The sequence below is a fragment of the Etheostoma cragini genome, chromosome 19 (genome assembly GCF_013103735.1).
Source record: "Etheostoma cragini isolate CJK2018 chromosome 19, CSU_Ecrag_1.0, whole genome shotgun sequence".
Lineage (NCBI taxonomy): Eukaryota > Metazoa > Chordata > Actinopteri > Perciformes > Percidae > Etheostoma > Etheostoma cragini.
The window spans coordinates 18353111-18362468 of NC_048425.1; the positions used below are offsets into that span (position 1 = coordinate 18353111).

A 9358-nucleotide genomic window follows, 5' to 3' on the forward strand; every position below is an offset into this window, starting at 1 on the left:
GACGCTCTACAACGTCCCTGTTAGTGATGGCGTTGCATAGTCTGTCCACCAGAGGACGCTCTACAACGTCCCTGTTGACAACATTGATTCTTTTTTTTTTTTTGTTGATGGGTTTTTGTTCATAGGACTTTAAGTTTTCATATCTTAAGGTTGTATTTTTATACATAGTTATTTATCAGAACATTATTTTATAGTTTGATGTTCCTTTGTTCTGTGACAATAAAACAAATTATTATAATAATATTTGAATGAGAACTCATAAATAACTACAAATAACTAAAATCTGTTTATAATTTGTTACTAAATACAGCATGTATATTTATGCAAAGATTTAATATTTATATTAAATCATATTTTAAGAGTTTAAGCACTGCAGATAATACAAGGGGGAAATCCCATGGATGAAGACAGATGTGGACTCAGAGACAGGAGGGACTCACCTGGGGCAGCAACACACAGAGACGCCCCAAGGGCAGCCACGAGGCATGCATACGTCATCAGCGCACCTGGAAAAGAATTATAATTAGACAGATTGCATAACAACAGAAGAAAAGTGGAGTAAATAGGCTTTTTCGCGATCGATGGACTGCAAATGAAAGCCTACCCATTCTGCAGTTGGAAGTCCAGACCGCAATCCGAGGTCCCCTATAGGAGGAAGACTGCTATGAAGGATTACAATAGGAATACAAGTTGAGATATATACATATGAAGTAAGTTTTGGTTTAGTGTAATTTCTTCGTGTGCATGCAAAAATCTCGCACTTCAACGCGCTTTGTCTTCGACAGATGTACTTTTACTTTCACTTTCGGAAGAGCGCATGCGCGTTGGGGTGAGGGCCTGAGGGTGGAGCCCCTACAGGGCCACTCACCCTTATCAGTCTAGATGAAATCTAGAAGAACGTTTCTAGAGAATTAATATTTATTTTTAACCCTTGTGTTGTCTTCTCGTCAAAATTGAAAGTCAACACTTTTGTTGATGCTTTTTAATGAAGTTTTTTAACTTTTTCTTATGTTTGTGTCCCTTTTTCAACACGTTTACAACTTACACACAACACACTTAACTTTAGTTAAGAGTTATTTTTGGAATTTATGGTCAATAAACCTAATTTTTTGGAAATTATACTTAATGTTTGAGTTGCTTGTCCACATCTGCACAGACTTTTAGTTAGTAAAGTAGTAAGTTATAGCTATAGTTATGGATTGTAGCGTACACACTGGTCTGTCCTACATTAGTGTGGACTTATTGATTTTTTAATATTTAGATGAGCACTACATGCCCAGAGGTCACAGATGGGAATTAGAGTTGTGACAAGACATGTGTTGGACACTGCCCCATGTTTTACATAAGCCAAAAAAATTATGGAAATGCTAAGCTTTGGTATAACTGGTATAATAATTGGTATATAACATATTCCATTGTGGTATGTTAAAGAGAGAGGTGTCTCTCCTTCCAGACGCTCCTCTTCCTCTCCCCTGACTGCTGCTATCAACTACAATCCAGAATTAATATTAGTTCAATTTATAAATCGTATTTGGCATCTGAACACTGAAGAATAAAGGTGAACATAAGTCGTTGACAACTTGAAGAGTCAAATTCAGATGAAAAACATTCTGATACATAATTTCCGAGCATATATATCCAGTACTTTTTAATTTAAAAATCCAATGAAACTTTCATACTATCCCAGCCCACCTTTGTTCAGTATGTCGCGTATCGCCCCTTTAAGTAGTCTAATGGACCATGGTCTGAAGATCAGGCTGTAGTCAAGTCCAAGACAAGTCCCTGACCAGGACTGGTGGATGCTGGGATGGTGGACATGACACATGCCTTTGGTGTGGGAGACTGGAGTTTGATTCCCACTGCGGTACATCAACCAACGTGTCCCTGAGCAAGGCACTTGACCCCCAGTAGCTCCAGGGGTGTGTGACCTCTGACGATTGTAAGTCACTTTGGATAAAAGTGTCCCCTTAAGGACTTGATACCAAGTCCAAATGAGAGACAGACAATACCCAGACGGAAAAAAGAATCCGACTGCTGCTGTTTTAAATATTATACCCCTGAGTATTATAGATTTCAACATGCTTTCACTACTGATGAGTCATGTTTTCCTGGTTGTACTTTGCTTGCCATCACGTCACATAAAGGCTGATCAAGGCAATTAAAAAATAAGACGTGGACAATAAAATATGAGCAGATCAATGTCCAGTACAACGTGGTACCTGTGTGTGTGTGTGTGTGGAGTTATAGGCCTTAATCCTTTATATTACAGTGGATTGTATGAGTCCCAACTCATTCAAAATCTTCTGAGGACTTCCTTTAGACATAATCTTGTTAAAAATAAGAGTCTCTGGTTTACTGCAGCTAACATATTCACACGGGGTCTGTTTGAGTTAGACAAGGGCTCGAAACCGGATCATCTACAGGATCCAGGACCTCAAAGTGTTAGACGACTTGGGACTCTGAGCTAGGCCCATGTCTCCACATCTGGCTTCCAAATGTGTAGCATGAAAACCAATGCCTTAACACTTCATTTACACTTTAAATAAGACTCAAATTCTTTGAAATGAGCACTTTATTTTATTTTATTTGCATCCTTTCATCCCAACCCATGTGATGTTTGTGTCCCCCCCCACCCCCAACCCCCCTTTATTTTTCCTCTCTCTCTCTCTCAAGATTTCTATCACTCAGAATCAGAATCAGAATCAGAAAAACTTTATTGATCCCCGAAGGGAAACTCTGTGTTGCAGTCACAAAAGAAGGAAAATATAGAATAGTAAAAAAGAGTAGAAATATAAATAAAGAAAAGTAAGCAGTGTTGATATGTACGGTATTTACATAGTTAAAGGAATATTATGATACAGTATTCACTTAATTAACATAATTAAGGAATTGCAATGGTGAAAAGTAATAATAATAATATAATTCTCATGCATTATCATAAATGGCAATAAATATAGGCCTATGGGCTACTACTGTGTTTTACACTATCCTAACCCTAACTCGTGTAAAATGTTTTTCAGTATCCTGAAAAGTGCTTCATAAATCAAATGTAGGCTATAATAAGTACTTGTGTGGCCTATTATTGATCTATATTTTACTTTAGCAATTCATATAATGCAGTAAAGATATTTCAACCTATACTGACCAGGCTACTATGTATAACATGTGTCAGGAAGATGCATATGATGTATGACATACATTGGAATGACGTAGCTTCTATATAATTGGCTATACGTCGCGGGGAGATCGGCGTCAACGTCGCTGAGACGTAAAGCAGTGACGTCCCAGGGACGTCGTATTTTGCTTCCATCGCGGCGACGTACGTACGTGTGCTAACTGGGATATGTGGCAAACTCGCTGTAGATAATGAGAAACATAATTGCCACACATTGTTCAAATGTAATACTTTGTTAAGAAATCCGACTGCTGCTGTGTGTCCTCATAGCTTGTTGACGAGACGTCTGGCCGGAGGAATTCCCCTGTCGCTAAACCTTTCCCCCGTTTCACCCATAGACGGTTAAAGACCTTTACCCTAGAAACCATTACTGTCGCTGACGTCAAAGTGTTGCGCGACATCTCGCGATAATGATGGAATATAAATACAGCTGCTGTCCCCCTCACACGTCGTATCAGTCAGCTCGCTTACACTTCGGACGAGCACCGGTGAGTCTTTGAAGTCACTTTCTGAACGGCGGTACATAGTAGTACTAGTCTATTAGTTGTACTACTACTAGTTACTAGACTATTAGCTGTACTACTACTAGTTACTAGACTATTAGCTGTACTACTACTAGTTACTAGACTATTAGCTGTTCTACTACTACTACTAGACTCTAGTACTTCTACGGGACAGACAGACTACTGGGATACGTAAGTTAACTCCTCGCGTTGCTATGTTAGCTAACCGCTAGGTGTCCTGTTAACAGACCCGTTAGCTTCATGTTCTGTCCTCTCTTTCTGTAGGTTTTGTTTCAGCAGACATGGCAGGAGCAGCAGTTCTCTCTAACCAGGTGAGTTCACTAGAAAGGCTTCAGGCACTCCGAACCGACAAAGGTTACTTTGCTAGTATTTGTTGGAATGGGACATTTAAAAGACAAACTACTAGCTAGGCTATTGAAAGTAATACTACACAGTCAGAATTAAGAGAGGGGGCGTTACCCTTTAGTTTTAAATGTCAAACTCAAAAGTCCACACAATATTATATTTGACATTTGTCCAGTTTTCTCCATTACTACTTTCCTGTTATCCCCAGAAACTACTTGGAATAGAAACAGTGGTTATGAATATGAAACTATTGTCTTTATGTGATGGCAGAATGTGGTGGCGAGGGTGAGCAGCCTTCCTCTGGTGAGCTCCACCTACGGCTTGGTGTCCAGCATGTACTCCACCACCAAGGACAACCACCCTTACATCAGGACTGTGTGCGAGGCGGCGGAGCAAGGAGTCCGGAGCATCACCTCCGTGGCCCTCACCACGGCTTCACCCATCCTCGGCAAGCTGGAGCCTCAGAGTGAGAAGCCTTTTTTAGATACATCCAAATGTAGACATGACCTCAAAGTTCATAGGATGTCAGAACTAAGTCATGTGACATCAGTGTGAGGGTTATTATGTGCTGACCAGCTGAGTCACACAGAGCTCAAAACAGGAATTTCCGGTCCTGCTGCTGGCCCTTACTCATCTTGATCTGCCACCTACTTCTCATGTTGAATCATAACCTTAATTTGAGCCACAAAAAAAAGTTTGGATGTGCAATTGTTTCAGCTTGTATTATATTGTGTCGCCTACAGTTGCCATTGCCAATGACCTGGCCTGTAAAGGGTTGGACAGGATTGAGAATACCTTGCCAATTCTCAACCAGCCACCTGAGCAGGTATGTACTGCATTAATGACTAATAGCTAACAGTTTCGTTCTGTCAAAAGGTCAGCAGTTATCAAGCCAGATTGCACAATGCTGTAAAATGACAGTTGATGTGTTAATCTCCTGAGGGTCTAGTCATCATGACCCATGTCCTGTCTTTCTCAACCTCTGTATTTGCTCATGACTTTGGTTTTTCCCTCCCTAGATTGTCTCCAGCGCCAAGGGCGTGGTAACCAGCGCCAAAGATACCGTGACAGACCGAGTGTCTGGTGCCAAGGACACTCTGAGCAGCGTGGTGGAAATGACCCGGGGTGCGGTGCAGGACAGAATGGACCGGACCAAGGCCGTCGTCAGCGGGGGGGTCAGCACGGTGCTGGAGAGCAGAGTGGCCCGGCTGGTGAGCAGCGGAGTGGACACGGCCCTCAGCACCTCGGAGAGTCTGGTGGAGCAGTACCTGCCTCTGACGGAGGATGAGATGGGTGAGTGGGCCAAAAGCTACACCACCTACATCTGGTCCAACACAAATTATCACATGACTCCATTTTTGCTGGTGTGGTGATCGGACCACAACTAAGGTTCTCTTTTTAAAGGAAATGCTCCAAGTGATGTTTACATAATTAAAATACATAGAGGAAAGGCCTGTGAGATTAGGCCTGTTTTTAGTAACAAGGGTCAAGGGTCAGTTAACAGGCAGCTGGAGCATGTTGATAATGATGCATGTTGTCTAATTTCCAGGAAAAGCAGACTGATTATAGTCCTCTGAGCCAATCATTAACTTGTTTAGAGAGCTGTGGCGTGCAGCGGTGTACGACAAACAGTCCACTGTTGGTTTAAATCCAGTTTTAAGGGATTGCTAGCGAATAACCACATTTTTTACAGAATTAACTACTTTATCTCTGCAAGTATAATAGCAAGTAATCTGTTGTTTTTCTTCCTTTTTTTTAATGCGACGCCTCATGTTTCCCTCCCTTGTGACAGAGCTGGAGGCCAAAATTGTGAAAGGCTTCGACAAGAACGAGCCGAGCTACTACGTCCGCCTGGGCTCCCTCTCCACCAAGCTCAGGAAGCGGGCGTACACCAGGGCCCTGACCAAAATCCAAGATGGCAAGCAGCGCAGCATGGAATACATTTCTGAAGTGAACTCCACTGTTGACCTGGTGGGTCTATATTCAATATTAGTAGCTAATATGACTTTAGACAAGCTGTACAGGGATGCTCTTTAACATGAAGTGGGGACAAACCTGGACAACTGCCTACGGTCCTACCAATCGGAAGGTTGGTGGTTTGATCCTTGTCCCTGTGTCATAGTGTCCTTGGGCAAGACACTGAACAGAGTGTAAAGGTTTCTGAGGAACAGTTAGCACCTCGCCACAGTGTATGAATGGTTCCTGTATTATGTAAGCGCTTTGAGTGGTTAAGATATATAAAAGCAGTCCATTTTCATTATTAGTAACATAGAAGTGTGCATTTATTACATTCTACATTATAAAAAGCATATTCATTTTATCGTAATTTCCCCACTGTGGGACAAATAAAAGTTTATCTTATCAGTTAGATAAGTTAATTTAAGGTTTGTTTTTCTAGATTGAATATGGCAGGAAGAATATTGACGGGGCGAACCAGATGGTAAACAACAGGCTTAACTCCCTATTGGCGTGGAAGTCCAATGGTCCAGACCAGGAGAACGGTCACGAGGCAGAGGTAGGAGACGACACATTGATGGAATCAGATAACTTGATCAATATGTCAAGGAGAGGTGGATACAGTGGGTGTGGAAGTGTTTCAAATGTCCTCCCCTCCTCTTAGGTTGTAGAGTCTCGCACCTTGGCCCTGGCCCAGTCCCTCACTCAGCAGCTCCAGACCACCTGTCTGGTCCTCATCTCCAGCCTGCACGGCCTCCCCACCCACATCCAGCAGGAGGTGTTCTCCATCAGCCGGTCGGCCACACAGATCTACAGCAGTTTCAGCAAAGCCATGGCTCTGGGGGACCTGCCGGACAGCGTGCTGCGCGGCAGCAAAGTCCAGCTCGGCAAAATTAAAGACTCCCTAGACAACGTCATGGATTACCTGGTCAACAACACGCCGCTCAACTGGCTGGTAGGGCCCTTCTACCCGCGGATGGAGCCCACTGCCAAAACTGCTACGTCTTCCAGCGCTCCCTCCACCTAGAGGGGCCCATGCACGTCCAGATGAAGCCACTACATTCCCAGCAGTACCAGTGATCCACTACGGTTTAATGGTTTCAGTAATGCATTCTGCTTTGTCAGCAAAGATGACCCTTATTGATATAAAGTCTATAGTTTCATGTCAGTCATGCTGTTTTAAATTAATGTTCAATTCTTGCTGAATCACTTGTTTCTAGTTAGCCAATCTGGCAACGCCTAATCCTGTACTTTCTACATAAACTACTGGAATTTTAAACTTTGCATTTACTGTGTTTTCCTTCCTTTACATCAAACTGAACTCTTTTTCCCCACTGTAGAAAAAGCTTTGGAATAATTTACATGTGGCATCATCTCAAGTGTAAGGTTACAAGGTACACCTATATGCCACACAAAACAGCTCTTTAACGGAGTTTCATTTAAAATGACAAGTTAGTAATGCTACAGGGACAAGGCATAACCTGAAAGGGTGACGTCATTTTTTTATATAGACTAGAAGCCTTTATGTTAAATACAAATAAGCTTTATTATATTAAAACTTTGACAGCCAACAACTTTTCATTTTAAACAGAGTCCTGGTCACAGTGGATCAATGATTGCAGCGACTTTGGCTCGCCAGATAGTCCATCAACCTCTGGAAAGCAAAACAATTATTAATGTTTAACAGTATATTTCAAAAGGCTTTTGTCAAGTCCCTTGTGCTGAAAATGAGATGAACAGTCAGAAGTCCGGTTTTAAAAAGAAGAACTCTGCGTTACCTTGAGGTTCTGCATCTGGCACATGGCCACGTCATCCAGCAGGTCCAGGTTAATGTCGTCCTTCGTCTCTTCAGAGAAGCACATAGTCTAGGAAGGATGGGAAGTAGAACACATGCACCTTTATGGAATTAATTATTAAACCACTAAACTAAATATAAGCCATAAAGACATTTATATCAGACTAAATTAATTATGGCTGTGGGAAGACTGTCTCCGTGGGTCTGGAAGCATTTCACAGCGTCCTTTTCTAGAGCATAGTCTTACAAGTTTGAGCAAATTCAATTGCTTTACAAAAAAACTAACATTGAGCTGGTACCAGGTGACAAGGACTAAACCAAAACAAAACAGTACCTGTCCCTGTGCCGTGGTAACAGTGACGTGTGCAGCAGAGCCTGCCATTGAACAGTGCAGATCACCAGCAGAGACCACAGACCTGGGACAGCAAAATATTCACAAAGCAAGGTTTTATTACATATACACGTACAGATATGGTACACACATGGTCTGAAGCTGCCTGAACATTCACTCCTACATATTACCGTAGAAGGTTTGACCAGAATATCCCAATCACCCCTAGTCTGTTTATCTTGGGGGACCCCTCTGCCTTAAGTGATCTGACCCCTCCACTCTAAGTGGACCCAGACTGTCGTCACATTAGGCTGGAAACTTCCGGTCAAAGAAAGGAAGGTCTGCAAATTTGTAAATTTTCTGACAAACTAATTAAAATCGCAAAAAAAACTTGGACAAGTACAATTCTTGCAAATTTCATAAAACATCATTGCACTGCAATATGCCTGTAAGAGCTTTATATATGCACACAATGGTGTACTGACGGAGTAACAGACCTGAGTTTCGGCTTGGCCGGGACGGTCTGGTCACTGGCCTTGGTCAAGCGGCTCTGATTTCTCTTGCCAGTGAGTAAGGGGCCCCTGTGGCAAACAAGTGTAACATTAAGGCCCCCCCCCCCCATACGCCCCACATGTGTTATAACGTCACTTCCTATCTTACCCGAGATTTCCAGTGCTGTTACTACTCCCTAATGTTCTGGTCCCTTTGGTCCCCTTTCCTCCCTAAAATAAAATTAAAAAAAGCTATATAATGATGACATGTATTGATTGGGTTAACAATAACCGCTACAATGCTTACCTTAGTGGTCTTGGCTGAGGACTTCTGGGCTGGTTTAGAGTCAGTTGATTTTACTGAAAAAAAAAAAAATTAACAATTAAGTTTCATGCATGAATTGAAACAGCTTTTCGTGTAGCCTACTATAATGGTTTAATTAATAATGTCACCTCTTTTACTGCGTACCCTCGCGAGAGGCTGCTGCATCTCAACGGACTCGTTCTGCGAAAGGAGGGATGGATGACGTTACAGTGATGACGTCATAATTAAGAAGCCCCACGAGGTGGCAGCAGTGACGACTCCAACACAACGGGAGTCAGCTCACCTGCATGGCGATGGACACCTCGCTGGCCGAGGTTTCCTCCTCTTCCCAGGGGACAGCGGGGACGAGAAACAACCGAGAGAAACACGTCAGCCATCATGGACGAGTCCATTATATTACGTGAAGGGGGGGGGGG

General features: G+C 42.5%; 3 protein-coding genes across 4 annotated transcripts in view; 1 reads left to right on the forward strand and 2 right to left on the reverse strand.

Moving 5' to 3' along the window:
• Positions 1–805, reverse strand: part of LOC117962233 (butyrophilin subfamily 1 member A1-like) — an 11012-nt gene extending 10207 nt beyond the window's left edge. The window contains exons 1-2 of the mRNA XM_034901400.1: positions 605–805; positions 441–506 (exon numbers count right to left, since the gene is read on the reverse strand). Coding sequence (XP_034757291.1) covers positions 441–506; positions 605–608 — 70 coding nt within the window. The 5' untranslated portion in view covers positions 609–805. The remainder of the gene's footprint in view (positions 1–440; positions 507–604) is intronic.
• Positions 806–3777: 2972 nt separating this feature from the next.
• Positions 3778–7275, forward strand: plin2 (perilipin 2). 2 transcript variants are annotated; one of them, XM_034856480.1, is made up of 7 exons: positions 3778–4010; positions 4315–4510; positions 4788–4870; positions 5064–5337; positions 5837–6015; positions 6443–6559; positions 6665–7275. In XM_034856480.1, the coding sequence occupies exons 1-7, from the start codon at positions 3981–3983 to the stop codon at positions 7025–7027; spliced, it is 1242 nt and encodes a 413-aa protein (XP_034712371.1). In that variant the 5' UTR covers positions 3778–3980; the 3' UTR covers positions 7028–7275. The 2 variants fall into 2 exon arrangements, with proteins under 2 accessions (XP_034712371.1, XP_034712370.1); XM_034856479.1 differs by having other exon boundaries at positions 3898–4010; positions 4312–4510.
• Positions 7276–7529: 254 nt separating this feature from the next.
• The window catches only part of cdca9 (cell division cycle associated 9), a 2302-nt gene continuing 473 nt past the window's right edge, over positions 7530–9358 (reverse strand). Inside the window, exons 3-10 of the mRNA XM_034856483.1 lie at positions 9226–9266; positions 9071–9122; positions 8925–8977; positions 8787–8848; positions 8624–8707; positions 8130–8211; positions 7779–7865; positions 7530–7654 (exon numbers count right to left, since the gene is read on the reverse strand). Coding sequence (XP_034712374.1) covers positions 7610–7654; positions 7779–7865; positions 8130–8211; positions 8624–8707; positions 8787–8848; positions 8925–8977; positions 9071–9122; positions 9226–9266 — 506 coding nt within the window. The 3' untranslated portion in view covers positions 7530–7609. The remainder of the gene's footprint in view (positions 7655–7778; positions 7866–8129; positions 8212–8623; positions 8708–8786; positions 8849–8924; positions 8978–9070; positions 9123–9225; positions 9267–9358) is intronic.

Bases quoted from the DNA above. Each gene is read 5' to 3' on its own strand.
- plin2 (XM_034856479.1), top strand. From the start codon at position 3,981: ATGGCAGGAGCAGCAGTTCTCTCTAACCAG. The intron at 4,511-4,787 runs GTGAGAAGCCTT...TGTCGCCTACAG, and splicing joins CGGCAAGCTGGAGCCTCAGA to TTGCCATTGCCAATGACCTG. The intron at 5,338-5,836 runs GTGAGTGGGCCA...CCCTTGTGACAG, and splicing joins TCTGACGGAGGATGAGATGG to AGCTGGAGGCCAAAATTGTG.